The 23,187-nt window shown below is 46.0% G+C and overlaps 1 protein-coding gene across 7 annotated transcripts in view; it reads left to right on the top strand.

The window, feature by feature from the left end:
• LOC135385788 (galactosylceramide sulfotransferase-like) overlaps nucleotides 1-22,139 on the top strand; it is a 435,824-nt gene extending 413,685 nt beyond the window's left edge. For all 7 annotated transcript variants that reach the window (XM_064615301.1, XM_064615300.1, XM_064615302.1 and 4 more), the window contains 3 exons: nucleotides 7,333-7,457; nucleotides 15,118-15,315; nucleotides 19,651-22,139. In XM_064615301.1, coding sequence (XP_064471371.1) covers nucleotides 7,333-7,457; nucleotides 15,118-15,315; nucleotides 19,651-20,512 — 1,185 coding nt within the window. In that variant the 3' untranslated portion in view covers nucleotides 20,513-22,139. The remainder of the gene's footprint in view (nucleotides 1-7,332; nucleotides 7,458-15,117; nucleotides 15,316-19,650) is intronic.
• Nucleotides 22,140-23,187: the final 1,048 nt, after the last annotated feature.

Consider the following 23,187-nt stretch of genomic DNA (forward strand, 5'->3'; position numbering starts at 1 on the left):
CTGACGACGCGAAACGTCATTCGGGACTGAGCCGTCAAATACCGAGTTCCAATACTTCGGCCGGTTGACGTAGCTCTGTGACGTTCGCTGACGCATTGCAGGAGGAGAAAGGTGCGCTGATTTCGCTCCTTGAGCTGCTTTGTAAGTATGAAAGCGCTTGGGTTACACAAAGTCTCACGATAATTTAGTTGCAACGAAACCCCTGCTTTCACTCTGTGATGTTTCTAAACGACAGTGTCGCCAGCAGTTTATAGTGATCCAATTAAGTTTCTGTTTTCCCCAAAATGGCATGCATTTCCGGACAATATGTAGAGGTCTGTCGTGTAACAACATTCAAGGGATAGCTCAGTCAGTCAATCAGCAGTTTTCGGGATTGGGGTTTTCCATTGCTAATTGCATGAAGGATACACGTGCAAAATTTCATTCAACAAAACCTTGCAGCGCTTCATGGCACTACGCAGTCGCAGGTGCCTTGTACCTATACTTGGAGGCATGTCGTTTGTAGGCGCGCATTTTGCATTTTTGCAGTATTGCACCACGTACAAGAAAGCTGAGTTTGAAACCATTCTTACTTCGTAGTAGTAGTATTTGCGTGAGGATACGCAATTCCTGTCCACCAAATAATTTAAACCATTTAAACGATATATGTATATACATGGTGTTCAAAATTAAGCTCTCACGAGCGCTACGCAAACACAGCGATGACAGGAAACCGGATGATAACTTTACGCTACTTGTGTAAGAAACAGGTGCTGCTAATTATGTAGCACCTGTTTCTTACTCAAGGACACAAAAAAATAGCACCAGTTTTCTTTTGTTCGCCTATTTATCAAGTGCTAGTGAAAGCTTGATTTTGAACACCCTGTATATACATACACACACACAGCATTACATAACACAGAATAAAAGTACAGTCAATACGCCGTTCTTCGGAAAATCGTTATTCGGGACGACATAAACGCTGAGCTGCGTACCCTTTCTGGCAGAGACGAAACAATGACGCGGCATGGTAGAAAGCCAGGTGACCTAGTAAATATCTAATGAGCTATTGATTAGTCACGCTATCTGGACATCAGCACTTCCCCTACTCCCAAACACTTCTACAGCCTCTGCACTGCTCCTGGCAATGGAAGAGCCCCAACTCGGGCACGCTTGGAACCAAACGGCTCTTTATTATGTGCGACGTGATGCGCGTTGGCATTGTCCATTCCGCTCTGCGTCTGTTTTGGGTGACAAATCTGACTAACTGGCCAGTAGGTCTCTTACACGCCTGGCTGCACATCGAGGTGGTCTCGCTCCAATGTCGCCCTCTGGTCAGATAGACGCCTGGATGTGATGGGAATATGGGATAAATTCCGATCGTGCAGCACGCTGGTTACCGGTTGTTGCTGGCGTTATGTAGGAGTAATATTGAAACGTTTCCAAGGAAGTTGTGCGTAACGTTTTGGTGGATTTGTCGACGCGCAGTGATTGAGGGGAATAGTAGCTATTTGGCTATTCAACAGACATGCACCGTACTGCCGAACGTGCAATGCTTGCTGACAGACACACACAGACGTCCATTTGCATTTTTTAATTCGTCAGCATTAGAGTCCTCACTACGAAAGAATCGCGGCGTGGTCTGTCTGTAGCCACGGAAGCGGCGCGCATGCGCGGTGAGTGGAAAAGGAAGGAAGGCGCGTGGAGACTGGAGAGCGCGACGCGGCCCGCCGGCAGCAGTGATAGGCGATAGTCATCCAAACGCTATCGATAATACTATCGATGGTTCAGATGACTACTCATTTGACTATCGATAGTTTTGTTCAAAACTATGGATAGTTTCAGCTATCGATAGTAAGCTGGTCACAATCCAAACCTGCAAAAATATGAAGACCGGCTCCAGTGGCATAGTGGTTAGGATGATCGCCATCCACGCCGAGACTGGGAGGTGACGCGGGTTCGAATCCCCGCACCGGCTGTTCTGTCTGGGGTTTTCCCTCGGCTTACCGGCAGACTTTCCAGACAAATACCGACACAGTTCCCCCTGAAGTCGTTCCAGGACGCATACTAACCCCCCCCCCCCCGCTTCTTCCTTCTGTCCTGTCTCCACCTGCCTACGTCTGTACGCCGCTCATAGCCATAGTTGCTTCGCGGCGCTAACACAGTTGTATTATCAATCTAATCAAATACCTTTATAGTTGCACAGTAGATATCTTTGAAATAGTTTCGCACCATTAGCATAAAAAAAAAAGAAAAACGGTTACTTAAAACAGAGGAGCTGTTCCCAAAAATGGACGGCAACTTCTGTTCTGCTTAACTTCCAACAAAGCAGGAAAATATTTCGTAGATTGTTGTGCGCTATGCGTGTGGTTAATATTACTCAGAGCAACCTATACGCTGTCAAACCATGAATAGTTTACGTTACTGTCACAGTAATACGGTTTGTGACAATTAACGACCACTAATTCCTCCTCAGAAATGCCAACTTTATGGCAGTGTACTCCGATATTTCACGAACTTCATATTTTATTTCCCATGATCGTATTGCTTGCTTTTTTTTCCTGAGTGGTAACTATCAATCACGAGCGAGGCCCGATCGTAGAACAGGATGAGAAAAACGTGAATTCCGTTTGGTTTTCGATGGAAATATGTTCAACTTTTAAATTGCGAGCGACTCCACGATAATCTGCATGAGTGAAACGCGAATTCAGGTGGTTTCGTTTTCAAAAGGAACAAGCTAAAATTTTAAATTCGGAGTGAATAAAGTATTGATAGTTTACAGGCTGGAGCGAAACGCAAACTCAGAAGGTGTGCTGGATTGGCTTGGCTTAAGCGACGTGAAACTCGGTGAAGTGCACCGAGTATATGTCACGGTACTAGCGTAGTGATGCAAAATTATCGATAGTACTCCGATACTGTCGGTAGTAGTATGAGAATCGAACTATCGATAGCACCACCGATAGTCGACTGTCGATAGTAAGAAAACTATCGATAGTCGACTGTTGATAAACTATCGTTACTGTTACCGATAGTTGACTGTGGATAGTAAGAAAACTATCACTATCGATAGTCGGCGATCTAAAAACTATCGGGGTGAAGATAAGAAAGAAAAAAAAAGATGCCTCACTCCTACAAGTTTTACAATACAACTCAGAGCAGGTTTCCCTCCGACGTTGATGTTGAGCTTCTCATGCGGCTAGAATCAACCGCAGGGTCACGCACGTGATACTCTCTGCACTAGCTGGGTTGGCTGGCATTGTAGTCTCATGAGTGCGTACGATTTTATGCTGAGCATTTCCTTTGGCTGCCTGCGGTGCATCATTCATGCATTACAGCTAAACGGAAACAACTTCTGTCGCACCTGATTCCGTTTTCGTTGTCACTGTGTCAGTCCGAAGACGTAGACGAGAATGAGAGCATCGATAGTGAGAACCAAATCCAGCTGTCGATAGTAAAGAAAAACAAATAACAGTACTATCGATAGTCAATTATCGGAACACTAGCGATAGTTTTTCAACTAGCGATAGGTTTTCAAGACTATCCATAGTACTATCGATAGTCAACAATCGATAGCTTTTACACTAGCGATAGTACTATCGACAGCTAGCTATCGAAATTTTGAAGAAAAAAAAAGAAACTGTCGATAGTATCGATAGTAAATTTATCGATAGTTTTGCATTGCTATACTAGCGATAGTCCGAAAAACTATCGCGATCGATACTATCGAAATTCGGTTCACTCGATAGTTGGTATCGTTGGTATCGATAGTATCGCCCATCACTAGCCGGAAGTACAGCTGTGGTGGTTGATAGGTTCAGGCGTGTCTGCGTGGGCGTGCCATGGGTTATGAAAGCTCTGCGAGACGGCGTTGCCAAGCTGAAACGGAGGAAGTCCGAAAAGCTGCGCACGCTGTCTTGCGTTAGCGTTGTGCAGGGTCGTGTGGAGGGTTGTGTAGCGCTTGTGAAAGGTCGTTGAAGGGGTGTGTAGCGTTGTGAAGGGGAGTTCCCAAAAGGTTTTCAAGTTATAACTCTAACGCGTTTCCGTCGGATCCACCAATGGAACGACCATGACTTTTTTTTTCAATCAATCTTGTATGTGAAATGTCGACTCGACTGGGCACTACAGAGTGCTTTGAGCCGATTGAATGAAATATCGTTTGACGTAACGAGGGTCCTGAGCCTTGCTGCAGTTACTGTGTCCTTCACAAAGCTACATGAGTAGGGTGACGCGGCACCCTGTCTGGATGCGCTTTGTTGCGTTCTTTCTCTCTCGTTTCTTTCCCCTCTTTTGGTCGGCAACATCGGCGTCACATTCCCGAAGCGCAGGGCTAATCGTTAATAACCCAACTCGGCATTTTTATTTTCGCTGACGTCTGCCACTGCTTCTGCCGCCATGACCTCTTGTTTATTCTGTGTTCGCGCCGCGAAGCAACTGTGGCTCTGAGCAGCATATGCGTAAGCAGCGTGGGGGACATGGGTTTAGTGCGCGTCTTGGGCCGAGATTCGTCTGGAAAGTCTGACGGAAAACCCAGGGAAACCCTCATGCAGCACATCCGGTGGTAGGAGTCGAACCAGCCACCTCCCAGTCCACAGCACGACCTTAAATTAACCACCAACGAGCGGATGCCCGTGACCTCTTTACATCGCATACACTCAATCAATCACCCAATCACTCATTAGCAATGTGGCTATACCTTACCACTAGAGTGAGCACCTTCTGAATGTTGTGCTGCAGGCGTCGGCTCGCGCGGTCTGCATTACCGAACGAAACTCTATATCGACTTTATATTTCGTCTGTGAATTCATCTGTGCGCCTCTTGCTTCTTCCTTTCAGTAACCTATGCAAATACAAATCATTCCGAGGTGTTGAGAGAAGAGTAATTGAGTTTGGGAAAGCATGCACGGGAACGAGATAAGTCTTATCGTGTTAAGAGTCTAAATTAAACACAACGCCGCGTATATGGCCTCGGCCGTGTCTTGGCGGGATTACTTGAGGTTCCTAATTCAATCATGGTACAATCGACGAAAGACAAGTGGGAACCCGCCAGAGGCTAAGAGCGCGGCTGTGGTACTGAGCACTGCTCTTTTCAGATATTTTCCTTTTTGTACGTGTCTTCACCAAAAGCAGAAATGGCTGGTTTATATTGCACCATGGTGAATGATGATCGGCTTGTGGTGAGGATTATCGCGTGCTTGAAGCGTTTCAAGTAGAGAGAGTTTGCGTTTAAACGTTGCACGGTATGACGTACGGAATAACATGTTTTGAAAACATATATTTATATTTAATTAGATTATATATTAATTAGGTTCGTAACGAAGAAGTTTGCGAACTCGATGGTGTATCTGAGAGTAACAAGTCGTAAAATTCAGATTTCGTTCGTTGTTCAACCGGATTTCTTTTTAGCAACGTAGCATCAATTTGCACATAAATTTTAAAAAAATGAGAAAACCACACTTTCACGTCTAATTAGAATCCGGGAAAAGTAAAAGAAACGGTAGCAGAAACGGAAAGGTATTATACCGGAAATATAGGGGTAACGGTAACAGAAACGTATATCGCGCACTCAGAATACAGAGTTTTAGTACATCGTACGCAAATGTGATATCGTACGTAACACATAGCGTTGGTGGTTCTGCGCACTGCGCGAAGCTCTCTTTCTCTTATGGGCGTGCGCAGAACCATCAACGCTATCCATTATGTACGCAAAGGTAATAGCGTGCGATGTTCTAAGACTCCCTAATGTCTGAAACAGAAACGGAAACGAAAGTAATTTACGGTAATAGATCGGGTACTGCAGGATCCGAATTATTACAGTTGTTTACCGTATTGTGTAGCTAAATTTATTGCATAAGCCTGAATGAAGTGAACCAAAATTAACTGAGGAAGTAATTAAAATAATCTATCAAACGGCTGTTACCGCGATGTTCCCAGGTAGCTCTCCTGCTTGATGACAGTACAGGCCCAATGAAGGCTGCTGAGGGATGCTCGCATGTGTTTTCTATGATGGGTTGTTCTATGGGACTACCCGGATCGCAGACCAAGCGGGATCTTACTGTCTCACCACCGCGTGCCACCGATGGCAAAGTTGGAGTATCTACACAAAAAATATAACAAAAGAAATGAAAGAAAAAATAATGATTTGTAATGTGGCGCGTTCCTGTTGTCGTGCTACTGTACAATCGTGCAACCAATTAAAACTATACCGGTGTGGCAGTTACTTAAAAAGAAACACATATAAATTCATAAGACACATAAAACGCATAAAGAAGCATGTCACATAAAAGGTGTCACAAGTAAATACTCCCCATTATTAGAAGTATACGCAGTGATTTATCCCGACTCTCCCTACACCCCCCAAAATCTGGAGGATTTTGTGAGATTGCTCAACATTTCATCAAAAGCATGTAAATACACCCCCTTGCGGAGCTTAGCACCCCCCCCCCCCCAAATGACGAAATTCTGGGTAAACTACTGGTTATACGCTCGCCGTTATCCGACAAAGCGGGCCACAAAGGAAGTGCTCTCCGCCATCTTGTCTACTGCTGTGCACCCTTCCGTTGCACGACTGGGATACGTCGTGCAAAAAAATCGAGAACTAGTGCAGAACTAGGTCAGCACTTGCCCAAAAAGAATGGGGACACGCAGATGCAGTGCCAGAGTGTTTCCCTCCTTGCACTAGCTTAGGAGGTGCAGGTAAAAGAACGCAATTACTATTCGGAACTACGACGTTGGAACTAGGATGTAGGAACACCGAACATCAGTGCCCTTAGGTGAATTCAGAAACCGACACTGAAAATAAAAGATAAAAAGCGATAAAACTCTCAATGAAGGGAAAGACGAGGACGGAACACAAAAAAAGACGCGGACACGGACACTTTTTTTGTTTTCCGTCCTCGCCTTTCCCTGCACTGGGGTTTTTATCATTTTTAACTATGCATCACCAACCAGCCCAAGTTTCAACCCCTTTATATAAAAAGGTCCGCACGGCGTTTTACGAGCAACGTAAAGTCGAGTAAAATGCAGGGTATAGTATTGAACTATCGATATGCGAAAAGATGAGAAAAAGGCGAATGTTGATACACGTGTCTCAGATGCGAGACGTCTACGTGTCTCCGCGAGACGGAATCCCTGAAACTTGACATTTAACTGAAAATCCAACTACGGTGTACTGAAAAATGTTTCTTTTTTCTTTTTTTGTCGGCGTGTTCACTGAGATGACAGCCTTCTAAGCTTGAGCTCAGTCACTTTCGAGAACGGCAACCACATTCTCCGCTGAGTGTACTTGTATGCATTTTTTTAGACTGGTCGTATGTGTGAAATGCATCCGTGACGAAGATTCGTTTCTTGTTTCAGAATACCTTGCGGAAATGGAATGTAACGGCGACCGTCTTCGTTGTGCTTTTCGTGATGCTCATTTCGATCCATATGTACAGCATCCAGCAGTACAGCATAGCTGCAAGGGGAGTTTGGTATAGAAGGTAAGAACGTCTTCATGTAGACGTGGGGAGCTGATTCAGTTTTAGGTTTTCTCTCTACGGGGCTTTACTGAAAAAAAGATGAGCTTGGTCATGTAGAGACCTTGGTAGAATAATTGGGGTAGTTCTCGTCGTCGTAGCAGGCCCAGGTAGAGATGCGACGCGTTGAAAAAAAAAAAAAAGAAATTGGGAAATTCCTGGATTTTTCCCCTTTGGCTTCGAAAAAATTTCCCCAAATTCTCGAGTCCTGACAATAAAACACCTAAAGTTCTTGCAATATACAAGGCATTTTTTTGTCTTATCCGGGTTCTTTTATAAAAAGCTATGGGAGCGGCATAAATGTCGTTTTTGCAGTTGAGTTATACGGTCAAACGGACCTTCCTCCCGAAGAGAGTATGTAACTACAAGATGACTAATTAACCTAAAATTCGGTAATTAAGTTTTTAACCAGGGCATTTCGGGTAAAAGCTAGATAACAGATTGGGAGACCAGCGTCGTTGAAAGTCATTCTCTTTTTTCAATAACTTGAAGCAAGCGCGTGCCGTGAAACATCCATCACCGAATTTCGCTATGCAAATGAGTCGAAACCAAAACAGCGAACCTCAAGGGCGCATGACACTCTCCGGCGGAGGCTTACCTGAGCGTCAAAGCGGTTGATCTGGCCAGTAGATTAACACCTACTCCAATCATCTCCGTCGCTCCGAAGCACGTGACCCCCTTGACGTGGAATGAGCGCTGTGATCCCTGCGCTCCCGATTGGTGCAGTTTCGGTTTCGGCTCATTTGCGTAGCAAAATTCGGCGATGAATATTTCACAGTACGGACGCGTTTATGCAGTGGCTCTCGACAGGGATTGTCTCCCGTTCTGCTCTCGCTTTTGCACGAAATCCCCTAATTAAATATGTTAATTAATGAATTTTAGGCGAGGCCTCGAACCGAACCAGAACCGAAAACCGTACCCGAACCGTTATTTTTGCCGGAACCGAACCTGAACCAAAATTTTCATGACACTGTTGAACCCGAACGGAGCAAAACCTGAAAAAATAATACCGGTAACCGGTTCGCAACAAAACAGTTCGGACATACAAGATGTCAGCATAAGAGTTCAAGTGCCTCTCAATCCCCGAACGGGGACACATTGGTTTCCATATCATGGATTTCGCAAATTTGCACCTAGCTGTCAAACGAGGACTTGTAGTAAGTATGCTTTCAGCGTTGTCTTTTGCGTTGTCCAGGGTTGCACAGTTGTCCGCACGCACATGCTGCGGCGTCTGCTCTTCAGAGTGGAGGCGCCACGCGGACGAATGAAGCAGGTATTTAGCTCTATACGACGAATATGTTATGAAACAAGCGCTCAACATTTCCCTTTACGCCACTAAAAATTGAATAAGTCAGAAACATTAGAAGTGCACAGAACGGTGCCTGTTTGATTAGTCGTGGTTTGAAAAGTAAATGTAGTTCTGCTTACTGGTAGTGCAATTGTGTCGTGACACATTGCCTTTATGTTGTGGATTAACTGGTACACTGCTGTGAGCTCGGACAGAGCAAGGCTGGCAGACTTATACCTACATGCTTCAGTACGGTTTGAGATCGATTCACGCTGCGAATGCAGTATGCCGGCAAGTACCGTCGTCTATGTAAAATGCTGTAGATCTTATTAGGCTTCTTTTAAGTGTATCTTGCTGGCATTGTGCGTATGAAAAAGGACATTGTGGGAACTGAAAGTATTAGGATTCCACCGCTTCATTAGGGTGGACGCTATATGCAAGTGTTCACTCATTTCTCCTTTCTGTCGCCAAGGGGAGTACCTGGCCACCAAAAACGTCAATGCAGACAACAGCAGTAAACTATTGGCCACGCATTCCCTGATAAAAGCGGTTTTATGGGAGATATAAAACGGAAGTGTTGAACCGGTTCGCGAACCGGTTCAATTTTTGGCGTGGGCGAACTGGAACTGAACCGAAACGGAATCCAAGCAACGCGAACCCGAACCGAAACCGTATGTTTTGCGGTTCGACAGTCTGATTTTAGGTAATTAGTCATCGTGTAGTTACATACTCTCTTCAAGAGGAGATCCGCTCGCCCGCATAACTCAACTGCAAAAATGACATCTATGCTGCTGTCATAGCTTTTTATTTAAAAAAAAAACTGTGTAAAGAATAAAGAAAAACGAACTGTATAATTGATAAACGAGGTCAAAATACCAACGAAACATGTCTGTTTCAGTTAGACCAAGTAACCACTTTTTATTTGTTTGGTGGACGCTAGTATTCCTATGAACCTTAGTTACTGAGGAACGAAAAGGTTAGCTTAGAGAAAGGTACTACAGTGGAATACAACATGGCCGGTATATCTTTTATTTCCGTAGTCCGTTGTAACCTTCTTTTGCTTTGCCGACAATGTTTGTCTATAGTGAGCAGGCAAAAACAGCGTTTTCGTCACTATTGTTTCATCTCTTAAGTTAAGGTCATGAAAATTATGATGAACGTAGAAGTTTCATGTGGCAACTCGGTTCTTGCAAAAAGTGTGCAAAATTTATGTGTGAAATATTTTCGTCGCTTTTGTTTTTTGACGCATTATGTGGAACCGCACTGCGTAGTGATCTGTTTTTGTCGATGTGTAGGGTATCGAACTGCACATGCTTCAATGCGCAGTATGCAGTATAGACGTAGACGGAGCAAGATAAGATGAGATAATAAAAAGAGGTGGCGCAGCTACTCTAATAGCGCAAGACAATCTGCACCAACTGCTAATGGAGCAGAGACGCACCTTGCAATGGCTTACCAAGGCATCTTGTATCATGCGAAGTCGTAGTTGCCCGATCCAAAACAAAGACGTGCTGCGCTCTGTTCACAATGCTGAAATTGGTCACAATGTACGGCGCCGAATTGAGTGCGTTCGCCGTGATGATGACTCCCTTACAAATAACCAGGAAGAGATCCTAGCTCGCTTCACTGTTTTTTTGTTTTTTGAAGATCTGTTCAGGACTGAACGGCAAGGACAATGGCCCCCGCCTAGTGCAGAGGGTTTTTGTTCAAATCTTCCTCAAGTGCCGGCAGAGTACCACACCCCGCTTACAGTACCAGTCACCGCCTATGAAGTATACGAAACCACCCAAGCCATGAAAACAGGATCGACTCCAGGGCCAGATGGGTTTCCCATAGAGTTTTACAAGTCTTTCTGGCCGGTTATAGGAAAGGGTTTGGTAGCCCTGTTGGATGAAATTCTAACATCTGGTGTCATGCCAGCTTCCTTCAAACGTGGTCGGGTGACTTTCTTACCAAAAGAAGGAAACAGTGATCCATCAGACCCTGGCGCGTGGAGGCCAATAACGCTCCTGAATCTCGACTGCAAAAGCATTCTGAGCAAGGTAGAAACATCTTCGAGAGCCTTACACTTATGAGAGACATGTTAGCCTATATGAACTTGTGGGGTCAAGCAGTTGTTTTGCTGTCCCTGGACCAAAAGAAGGCTTTTGACAGAGTGGAGCATGACTACCTTCTGTGTTTGGGTTTCCTCCCAAGTTCACTGAGTGGGTGAAAAACCTATACAGCGATATATCTTCAGCAGTCGTCGTCAGTGCAGAAGTATCAGCCCCTTTTAGAGTCACAAGAGGGGTCAGGCAAGGATGCCCGCTGTCTCCCATGCTTTTTATAATCAGTCTCGAGCCATTTGTCCGTAATGTTGCGCTGCCTGTACGCATCAATGGGTTTCCTCTCCCTTGCACTGGAGAAGTTAAAATATCAGCCTATGCGGATGACATCGTTTTATTTCTAAGGACAGCGACAGTGTAACACACACATTCGAGATTTTTCGGCAGTACGGGAAACTCACAGGAGCCCAGTTGAATTTATGAAAGTCAAAGGCGCTTACGGTGGCGGGTTTCAGAGAGCCACTTCCACAAGGCATATCATACACCCCAGAAATAAACATCCTCGGTGTGCTTTTCACACAAGCCGGAGCCAGCGAGCGAAACTGGGTCGTGATCTTGGAGAAACTTGCTGGACAAATTGAAGTGGCCCAGGAGTTCAACTTCTCTTTCCAGGAACGGGTGTTCTTGATCAAGTCTGTGTTCTGTAGCAAGTTATGGTATGCCGCCCGCATCATGTATCCCCCAGCCAGAATCACAGCTAAAATCAACTCTCTTGTATTTCGTTTTTTCTGGAACGGAAGAAAACACTGGTTGCCACGGGACATCTTGCGATGGCCTAAGTCAGAAGGTGGCTGGAGCTTTCCCTGTATCGAGACGTATTCCTCTATCTTTGCCATGAAAGGAGTACTGCACATTCTGGAACGAGTTGACTCCCCTGCTCGGCCGCTGGTGTTCTGGCTAGGACCAACAAGGAGAGTACTAGTGCCGCGTGGACTCGGAAACAGATGTCCGGCGGCTGAAGAACCACCATTGATTTACAAAAAGGTAGTCTAGCAATTCAATCGTTTGCAGGAAGCTGTGCCTGATGGGGACCCTCGACTCGCCTCGACTCGCCTCAGTTTGTCGCATATGCGAAGAACTCTTCCATAAAAAGGAAAAGGGATACAGCCCCGTGTGTCGCCAAGCAGCTTACCCTGGGCATGATGAACGAAAACTACACGGCGTCAACATCAGTTTTCACTGACTGGTCATGTACTCGGGGTGGATCCTCCTCGGCATTTGTCATTCCATCTCAGTCAGTCTCCTGTGGTCACCGTCTTTCTCACAGAACATCGTCTACGTGTGCCGAGCTTTACGCCATTCTATTTGCTATGCAAAAAATATCAGCCAGTCCAGCTCAGTCCTGGGTCGTCTTTACAGACTCAAGGCCCGCGCGCTGCAGTGTGTGACCAACTTGGGGATACGTGGATCCCTCGGTCCTGTTGTCTTTGACATCCTGCAAGCTTATAAGATGGTGGCCATTGCAGGGCACACTGTTGTATTGCAGTGGATCCCGGGACATGTCGGTATCAGCGGCAACGAAGAAGCAGACAGAGCCGCATTGAGCGCCCATCAGCACGCAGCTTTTTCCCCGATAATGATGTCGTCGGGCGACCGAAGACACCTCCTCTCGACACTCACCGGTCCCAAGATGCAGGCTCAGTGGGAACACGACATAGCTCACTTCCTTCTCTCTGATGTAGACCCCACGCTTTCTCTCGTCCTTCCGCGACTACCGCGCCCCTTAACTGCTCTCTTCCACCGAATCAGGCTCAACTTTGCCTTTACACCTGCTTTTCGACACCGTCTCGGCTCCACCTCGTCTACCCTCTGCCCCACTTGTGGAGTACACGGCGACCTCAGTCACGTCATCCTGGCTTGTGGGCAATACCACCTCAGGGCAGTGTGTCACCTCAGCGGCGGTGAATCGCCCACCCCATCACCATCCAATGTATGTGTGTGTGTGTGTGTGTGTGTGTGTGTGTATGTTCGACAAAAAGAGCATGGAACAAGGTGACGCACACTTTGACAGGTTCAAGAAGGGAAGGCAGCCCACTGGTCTCAGCAGTGAAGTGAGCGATTTTTTTCTGGAAAGCTAGTTGTCAGATATTGCCAACGAAAGACAAACTGGCCAGATGGGGTCTTCTCAGCAGCTCCTCATGTTCCAACTGCGGCGCCGAGGAGAATAGTGACCATGTGCTACGAGAGCGTGTCACAGCAAGGACCCTGTGGGTACTCGTGTGTCGCCGCTTTTCCATTTGGTATCGGACTATGCAACAGATGAGGACAAGCTTCGAACAGCTAATTATGATAATTACTGCATTTACGCTTTGGAAATTTCTCTGCACAGCCGTAGCTCAGAATAGGAGGAACCGCCTGACGCATCCTAGGCTCTCCATGATGACTCAATTGGTAACAGACTACTTAGAACACATACTTTTTTGTTGGGTGAGCAGGAATTCTTGCGACAGTGGTCCTGCCGCCACGTTGCTCTTCACAACGGACATGTACGACTAACTGGCCTCATCTATACATAGTATACTTCTCTTAGTTCGGCAGTCACAAGTTAATGCACTTGCAAGTACTTCTTGTATACTGGGACTGAAGAGGTTAAATGACATCGTTTTGTTTCTAAGTGAGGCACACTAGTCCGAGATTTTTCAGCTGTCAGGTTTTGTCATATTTTGAACATTTCGTAGACAAGTGAAATAAATATTCTATTCAGGATATCTTTCTGTCACGAAAATAAGAGTTACAGCGAAGTTCAACCCGATTTAATATGCGCGCGAAAATATACGGGGGGGGGGGGGCAGTGCCTGATAATGGAGAAGCAGCAGGCCACCAGAGCTGCCAGGGCATTTACGAGCGTTAATACACATACACAAGTTAGAGAAGTAGTAATTTTGAAACATTTGCGCAGTTGGACATCGATGTCACGCTCATTTCGCACAGCATTTCGTCATTCCGCTCTGGTTTTTGACTCCGCAATGCGTGCTTGATCGTCAACGTCACGTCCCACAAGGAAGAGTACCATTCTGTGTGGGTGTCGCAGGAGCACCCACAAGTCCCGATATCCTCGCTTAGCCTCAGACTTCCTGCACTCCGACTGAGATGAACTTCATGGTACAAACGCATAGAACATGCATCGCGAAATTACAATCCCGCAAAATTAACCACTTTTGTAATACACACTCGTAAGGAGCCGCACTTCTCTCTGTCGTCTACATGGATTTGCTCGCAAGTTGCTCTATTTTTCTCTCAATGCTCTCAATTTCTTCTCCACCGAATTTCAGATGTTGACTATTATAAGTAAACGATGAAAAACTCCGATTTCGCGGGAAATAATGAACTCTGCAAAACACTCTTCCGAATATATATGCCTAAAAATAAACTCCGAAAACCAGGCACCCTACTCGTAAGTAACTCCCCCGTTGATAATTATTTTTAAGAATTAAGATTTTTAAAACGCAGTTTAAAACGCATGCACACGCAGGAAACATTCCCTTCTGGCTTTCCTTCGCTTTTGTTGACGCAAGATATGTCGTGTGTATTGAACGAGGTACTCTTAGCACGTTTGTCCCCTTCTTTTCTGGCGAACTGAACGGCACGGTGTACTCCACAAAGCGTCCACGAAGATAGCATTTGCAAAAGCTGCTTGGAATGTGGTAAGCTACTGGCATGAAGCTCATCACTGTACTTTCCACTGCCGAATCGCTGCATTAATGTGTTGTCTACCAGTATATCATTGTGTAATATGAGTGCGTCTCATATTACTGCTTACACACAATTGAATCCATTTTTACAGCATTTGCTTCATCCTTGCTAATGTACTTGTCCAAAGTACTTGGCCCATGGAGCTTTCCTGCGCATCAGTGCCGAGCTCTTCGCTCTCTTTTTGCTTTCATGCAAGCCACTGGACTCCTCAAAGAGCTCTAAACAGAACTCCGACCTGTCGCCGCGTCGCGTTCATCATAATTCATCCCCTCATAATAACCGCTTTGAAGTGGGGTAGGGTCACGTTTCTACCACGGGGAAACATCCCATATCATCATCACTTCTCCATTTATTGTTGTTGGTGTTGCTAATGTGCTACCATGCCCTGACATTCCGTTTGAACCTTAATTTTCTGAAAGAAAACAGTTAGAATAGGCGAGTTTATTAGTAGCAGATCCGCATATCGCGGATCATAATATCCGGCGATGGGAGTCGATTAGTTCCAAGTGACTGATGAATGTTTCCTGCTTCAACGCAGTACCGAAAACAGGTCGTGGTTTGGAGGAGAATGTCAAGGCTGCTGCCGACCTGCCACGGACGTCTTCCTGCTCAAGACCCACAAGTGTGCCAGCTCCACCTTGCAGAACATCCTCATGCGATTTGGAGACCGTCGAAACCTTTCATTCGCCCTACCTGCTCACGGCAACTACTTCGGACACCCAGAGCCCTTCTCTAGGTGAGCATTTGTGCCGCGTAAACACACCGAACACATGACAAATAAGACTCTGATGTCCTATGACTCGTCGTGTTCTCTGTGTCATGAGCACGCATAAATGTGATGAAGAAAAAGGGAATTGCACTAAGAAAGACTGCGATTCCTGTTCTCATTAATGCTGTTGCTTGTCTCGCCTTGCAGAAAACATGCCATTATTCGCACGCTCACATTCTTTTACGTGCGACGATGTAACTAACGTCTGTAAGTCAACTAGCTTCTCGTACGTTCAGAAGTACTCCTCGCCGTGCTATCGTTTGTTCGTTCGGATATCGGTACTATCACAACACTCAATGCTAGACAGAACTGCAGAGTTCATATGAGACACGCAGCTGCTTTCCCGGGATAGCTATCCAGAACTATGTCGCGGTCGCTATGTTCTCCACTATATGATAGGCTCAAATTTATGTGCTTCGTATAGTGTATCTCTTCCAACTTCCTTCAGACGTCGCGTCTACGTCATTTTGGGTCCTGTCCACGTTGACCACGCGAGATCTTCCTTGACTAATAATGCGCAAACACCGTTCTCACGCGTCCGTGCGACGTGGAAGCCTTGTCCATAGCGCATTCGACTCTTCTCTCCACGAAGCGTCTGGTGGAGATCAGTTTTTCAGTAAATGTCTCTGTTGTTGGAGATGTTGAAAGTCTTCGGAACCGAGGCACGGTGCTCGTCTCGATTTAGCAGGCCCTTGGGGCAAGCGCGAAAACGAGGTCATGTGAGGGTTTAAATGTACTGTAAAGCAGCACCGATCAAATGTCATTTAGTGTGGCTATTCGATAGTCCAAGCCACCAGGACAAAAACTGTGCAAGTTTCATTCCAATGGACGGCGCAGTTAATTAGAAAATTACAATTAAAGATTACGGGCAACACTGTACTAGGTATTCGAAATGAATCCCTACTTCTGACACATACGGCGGCAACCACATTGCATGCGTATAACACTGGGCCCGACATAACAATCCACCACAATCCACCATCAAATCCGCCCCTGCAATCCACACAACGATCCACATCTGAGGATAAACGGATAAGCGAACTGAAATGAAATGCTGAGCCGTTGAAAAAAATGTGTCAGACGTTCAAGAAGCTAGACAGCGTCGGGACTTGTTTGTTCACAGAGGTTCACAGAGAGAGTTTGTTCGTTCGAAAGAGGCCGCGAACAAAAGGAGCGCGCAGGCGCAGCAGAGAAGTATAGGGAGAGCCCACATCGAACAGCGGCCAGCACTGGGTTACTTCCCAAAAACAGGGGTTAACAGGTTAAACTGTTAACAGGGGTTTCAGAATGCATAGGAATGGTTAGGAATGCATAGGAAAACTAATATGTGTGTGTGTGGGAGAGATTTACTAGACGGATTTCACATGGTACTATACAACAAGCACAACACACACATAACATACACAACACAACACATACATACACAAGTTTTTCAACATTTCAAGTTATTTTCCGTATCCAGCAGACATCTGGAGAGGACGGTCTGCTGGAACTAGCAAAATACCGCACAAGACTTTCCTTAATTAGCATATCGTTTATTAAATATTCTTACGTCGAAAACTATGCACGTGTATTGCCTTTCCCTCTTTTGCCTTACGTTGAGTTCATGGTTGGGGAACATTAGGTAGCGCAAGCAAGAAAGAAATAAAGCAGGCGCTTTACGAAGAGCAAGCGAGACATTAATAGTTCAGCACGTACTTTACTTTTCAGCACATACTTTTCAAAGTAACGTGGTGCTTGACTTTGACGTGCGACGACATACAATCACAAAGTAGACAGCCGAGGACTGCCACACTACGTCATGACCAAAGAAATTTCACTTCTGAAGACGAAGCGCGATCCTTATATATGTCGCATTCACGAATCCGTTATGCCCAATAAATGAGTGGACGGAATTGCGCATGTTTTTGGCAAGCAGGGTATTGCAATTCCCGTGGCAAAGGCCGTGCTCGTACGCCCACACGGTCCAGTGCCTATAGGGGCAATACGATATGTCCATTAAAAACGTTTTAATCCGCGCGCTCCACAGAATTCATTCACATCGCCCGTCAGGACGATGTTCAGATGCAGAGCAGAGTCTGCAGCGATGCGCATCGATTCGTTCTAATTAAATCGTGCAGCTGATGTGGAAAGCGCAGCGGAGCTTCCACCTCGATATATCTGCGCCCCGCTGTGAGCCTTCGCTGGATAATCCGCTTGTTTCGTACTTCGTTTCATTTATAAGAGCAGTGATGTGATCCTCATGAATTTTCCGTTTCTGGCTGCGACGTGTTGTGTAACAAATAACATAATAAATAGCATAAGGTCTTGCGACGGAACAATGAGAGCAGCTGAGCTGTAGCGCGTGAGAGAGGCCTCTGATTTGCACACACTCTAGATGCCCTCCATTCCTTCACAGAGCGTGTAGGAGAACGAGGGACGTCGACGTCTCTTCGTGACGTTCGTAGTCCCTGTTGTTCCCCACGCAGGTCTGCTGACGTCACACGAGCAGATCAGGCCGAGGCGATGACAGCTTTCCCCGTGCGATTTTGTAAATTCGATTGCACAGTGACAATACACTACATAGCAAAAATATTGTGCATGGTGGTTCCTGATAGACTACTTGGTGAATGAAACATGGATGCGAGTAACGTTAAGCGTTATTCCCTTGCTTCTGTAAGGAACACCATGTTATTCCTACTTCTTAACGGCGCGGATGCGCAATTGTCCTGGTGGAACCCGATCCCCTTTTCGGAGCATACCGTGTCGTTTAGGCTTGATGGTTTCCCACAAGCAATGAATGAGGACTGCATTATGGTCTCCGGTGATGGTCCTGCTATTCATACAATGATTATTAAATTTCCGCACAACTCATAAAATGACTGCTGAAAACGGTTCCTTCTGTTCAGAAACTCGAACACCACAAATTTTTCGCGATTATAGTACGCCGTTTTACAGCTATAACTATATGATAGAACTTTTGTCAAGGCCGCGGCGTGGTTTCTGGCATTTAATTCGGCGCTATCGGTTGGCGCAGCAGCAAATATGACAGCAGATTAAAACAAGAAAAAGAAAATGCGAACGCAGTCAGTGTACCAGACGCTAGGTGGTGGCCATGGAGAGTTGTACGCCGTCCGCAAATATAGGGAGGCTCGACACGCCGGCTGCAGCACGCGAACGGCATAGCCAATCGAGCGATTAACCGGCCCAACGCGCATTGGCTGCACGAAGACAGCATAACCCAGCAGTGAGCGAACGCAAAGAGGTTGCGATGAGACGAAGCCAAGAAGATTTGAAAGTTGGGGAACGTGAAGCCGAGGCCAAGAGACGAAGGTAGAAGAACAAACAAGTACACGAGCACTAAGCCGCGGCCATGAGATGTGATGTGGCCAAAGTCACAGACAGGGCGCGGAAGTGGGCGAGATCTGCCCAGAACAAGTGGAGATTTCTCTTGGAGGTGTAGCGCGTGTTTTTGATCGGGCGTGTGCGCTCTTGAGAACCATCTAGCAGCTAGGCATGTCAGCTAGGCTTCATGTCAGCATATCGGGTCAAGATGCGCTGATCTGTGTGTGTCGATATGCTTATGACCTGAGCGATTGCGGGGATGTCGACATGGCGTTATACAATGACCTCATCGTGCACACGGTGGACGTTTTCTTGTGCGGTCACTTCCGCAGGCGTGTCTGCATGGCATGTTTTCGAGACTGTCCCGTCCTCGCTTGAATTCCCCAGCCCACTTCATCGCCGTGCAATTTCTGGTGGCGTCAGTCTCGAAGAGCGCCTATATCCTGTGATAAGATTTCGTATTTGTGCTCGCAGATATTCGGCATTAAAAAAAAGAAAAATTGTGAGGCCAGAACCGTAGTAGAAGAGCCTTCTGTCGGAACATCGGCGCCTCCCCGACATTGTGTTCTTCTCTTCCTGCTGTGGATCGCTCGCTTTTCTAACTGTCGTTACATTTTGAGAACTATAGTAGTTCATGATGCTAAATAGAAAATCGTGGCTTTCTGTCTTCTATTTTGTATGCTGTAGCATGTGAGGTTCATGTGTGGAAGTAGCAGCATCCGATGACAGGCTGAAGTTATCATACTTGAACCTAATCTAACACACTACAGAATGTATTGCCTCAGCGCCTCTTCTTTATGTACGTGCAGTATGCCGGACAGTGCATGTCTGTTTGTGGCACATCACTTGCAAATTATTTATAAGTGTTAAACCACTTTAATTGTTATAGCATAAAGTGTCTTTGCTCGACTACAGTGCATTGCTGTAAACTAATACAGCCATGATAATAAAAAATCAACTGTTCTTTCTTTTTGTTAGGTCCATGATCCCATCATACATGACTCCATCCTGGGGCTTCAACATATTCTGCCATCACACACGCTTCAACATCGATGAGTCCTCACAGCTCATGCCTCCTGAAACAGTTTTCATCACCATTCTTCGCGATCCTGCCAGCCTCTTCGAGTCCCTGTATGCCTACTATGACATGCTGAACCACACTGGACTGACGCTGGAAGATTTCCTCAAAAGCGACCGGAAACGCACTTGGCTCGACCGGCACCGCTATGTTGCACGCTTCGGACGAAATCAGATGCTCTTCGATCTGGGATATGACGCATCACGATTCAAGAATGCCTCGAACCTCGAAGACGCTATTCGAGAAGTGGACAGGAATTTTCACCTTGTACTGATAGCCGAACTTTTTGACGAATCGCTTATCCTTATGCGGGACTTACTCTGCTGGGACACGCAAGACGTTGTCTACTTCCACCACAACCAGAGGAAACAGAAAGTGCCAGTATCCGACAAGAAACTTCGTATGAAGATGCTAGCATATAATGCAGCAGATCACGCTCTGTACCGTTATTTCCGGCAAAAGTTAGAGAACATGATTGAAAAATATGGTCGAGAACGGATGCGTCAAGAAGTCGACGGCCTCCAGCTGTGGAAGAACTTGCTCTACAGTCATTGCGTTGAAAAGCTGGATTCGGGAACGTCAGCAGCCTTTGAAACTCGAGCGTATAGCGACGACGTGTATAGTATAGTGCTACGGGAAGGAATTGGCAACAGGGTTTGTTTGGACATGGCTCGCGCAGAGCTGCCTTATACGAACAAACTGCGAGCGAAGCAGAAAAACCTTGCTCAGTGTGCTCACCCATTCTGCAACGCGTTTAGATGATTATCAGCTTAGGGTTGTGGCACTGCCTGTGATAATTAGGAGTACTGTAGCGCGTGCACCTTCTTCGTTAATGCAAGGTCCAGCACATGTACATCGAGATCCATGCGGCAGTAGGCGTCTGTCAGTGCGAATGTTTGTTCGCAGGAAGTACCGCAAACGTAATATTTCTACTCGACTGCCACATGGGGCTTTGGGGGAGTTCCTACGGCTTTGTACGATCCTTCGTCGGCCATCCTCTTTGCACTCGCTATTAGGTTCTCTTTAGTGCGAGATGGTGTGTAGCTCACAATGGCCACACGAAGAACCACAGTATTGGTGAAAGCGTGGAAGAACGCGTGAGGGCACTTTGGCTATATTGACATGTTCCTCAAACTACGAAATGTACATATATGGCCGTTGTTCCAATGCTGAAGTTATATTCTCTCGAAACAACACCTACGCGTTTCTATGTCATCACTGTGTTGGTACGAGTGTATTTTCTGTGTTGCTCAATTTCGTGAATGGTAGAAGCGCTATCTGAAAAGAGACATGATAGAGCGTTCGATGTGCTGTAACGCAACAACTACAAGGCGCCTGGTTCACCCTTCAGTGTAAGTATACCCACGCATAAAGGGATTCGGCGTCCACCATTTTTAAGACGGCACAGTTTATCTGTTCCTTTTTCTTTCTTTTACATGAGCTTCAAATCACAGGTGAAAGTCGACGTGTCACGACACTGCACAAGAGGAGGAATCCGTGATTCAGTGTTTCTCCATTCTCCTTCATACATTCCACAGTCACTGTTACCTGTGTGTCCTGATGAAAGTGAAGTGACCTGCTGTTCAGTGTTCCTGTCAGTAAAACCCTCAGGCATGCTCTTACTCAAAGTCTCACGTTCCGACAATACTGGGCATGACTACACCTGACGCATGAATTCTCCGCGTGGACCAGTATCCGGATTAGAGGTGTATAGCACGCAACAGAGCATGTTCTGGACATACCTTGACCTTCCAGCCTGGCCAAAGGCAACGTACTCTCGTCTAAGGTTTCAGGCTCAGATTTCTTGGTTCGCTACATCGTCCGACCACCGTTAGAGCTCTTACTGCACACGTAGAGTTCCAGTCCTTCCCATCCTGTGGAAGCCGAATAGCTCAACATTACGAGTTTAGATGTGTACTGAACTCCTCTATGGGACCCCCCTCTTTTACCCCAGTATTACTGAATGAAATGTTGAAACCTTTTGAATCCACCTTGTCCACCAGTAATGTGAGTTAGGAAACCGACTGTTGCATAGCACTAGCAATATAACGACACGGACTAGTCTATTTTGTTTGTTGCGTATTAGTTATGTGTTCAGTGAGACCAGTAATATGTGAACGAAAGAGAAGACCAGATAGTTCTACTTAATAAATTATAGTTCACTTTGCGCGAGCGAAGTGCATTTTAGAGGAAGTCGCTGGGTACAATGTACTCCCTTGAAGATGCCGCAACGTGGTGGTAAAGATCTTGTCGTTTTGAATCTCGTTTTGGATATTTAAAGTGATAATAGGTGTAAGTGAACATAAGCATGACGCCGTTATAGTAATGCAGCACGGAGTGTGTATCACACCAGGTTGCATTTGTTGTTTTAATAAACATTGACTTGGCAGTTTGTGTTGTTTCTTTGGGAGACTATGCGAACTTGACTTGTGAATAATGTAACGAAGGAAACTTCGGCCATAATTCGAACGAAATCTTTACTGGCTACATTTTCTTGTAGGTAGCGTGTTCCAGGAAAGAGACTTGTTTCAGAATAATCCACGGGAACAACTGGCCGAATGACCCGTGCGCGGTGCATTTATTTACCAGTTTCACAGAACGGTACTTACCTGGGGGAAGCTGGAATTATACTTCGGTCCCAGTCGACACTTACTATCATAGTTTACGATTGCTTTTCCTCTCGGTCAGCGTAATTTAGCGGCAAACTTCAAAGAAAACTTATAGACTCTCTCCATAGATAGTGCCTCCCATCACCGTAATCCGCGTGCTCGTCTCCAGCAACTTCATCTTCCCGAGTTTGCAGAGTGTTGTTGGAAAGAGAAAAGGGACAGACCACACGTCCCCCAAGGACGTATGACAAGCTGTTCTCAGTTCAGAGGTCGCAGGGTAAGTACTGAGCCAACTTTGTCATCCGAGAAACTGGAAATAAACTATCCAGTAAACTTCAAATATTGAAAACAGTTCAACCACGTTCAACCCTTCAACTGCCAACAGAGGGAAAGTCATCATCCACATGCTGGGAGGTGCAGCGTTACTCATCTGTTGTGGTCTGCAACGGACAAGAGACGTGATTAATATGATGGCCAAATGCCGGGAGGGTGGGTTGGACCATGATAGTAAGTGTCTCCGTGTGCCTCGTATAATTCCAGCTTCCCAATCAGGTAAGTATCGTTCTGTGAAACTGGTAATTATACTTCGGCCCCTGTCGACACTTACTATCATGGTTTACGATTGCTTGTTCAAAGCCAGAACATTCCGTCCAAAGTCGGCACGTGGGCTAGACGGTCTATTGCAAAACCGATTGAATGTGAAGGTGGATGTCCAGTCCGCCGCTTCGAGAATTTGGTCAACTGTGACGCCCAGTTGAGCCGCTTTAAATGCGGATGCACCTCGAGTCGAGTGTGCTGAGAAGTAAGTAGCGTCAATGGCAGCCTGTG

The sequence above is a fragment of the Ornithodoros turicata genome, chromosome 2 (genome assembly GCF_037126465.1).
Source record: "Ornithodoros turicata isolate Travis chromosome 2, ASM3712646v1, whole genome shotgun sequence".
NCBI lineage: Eukaryota > Metazoa > Arthropoda > Arachnida > Ixodida > Argasidae > Ornithodoros > Ornithodoros turicata.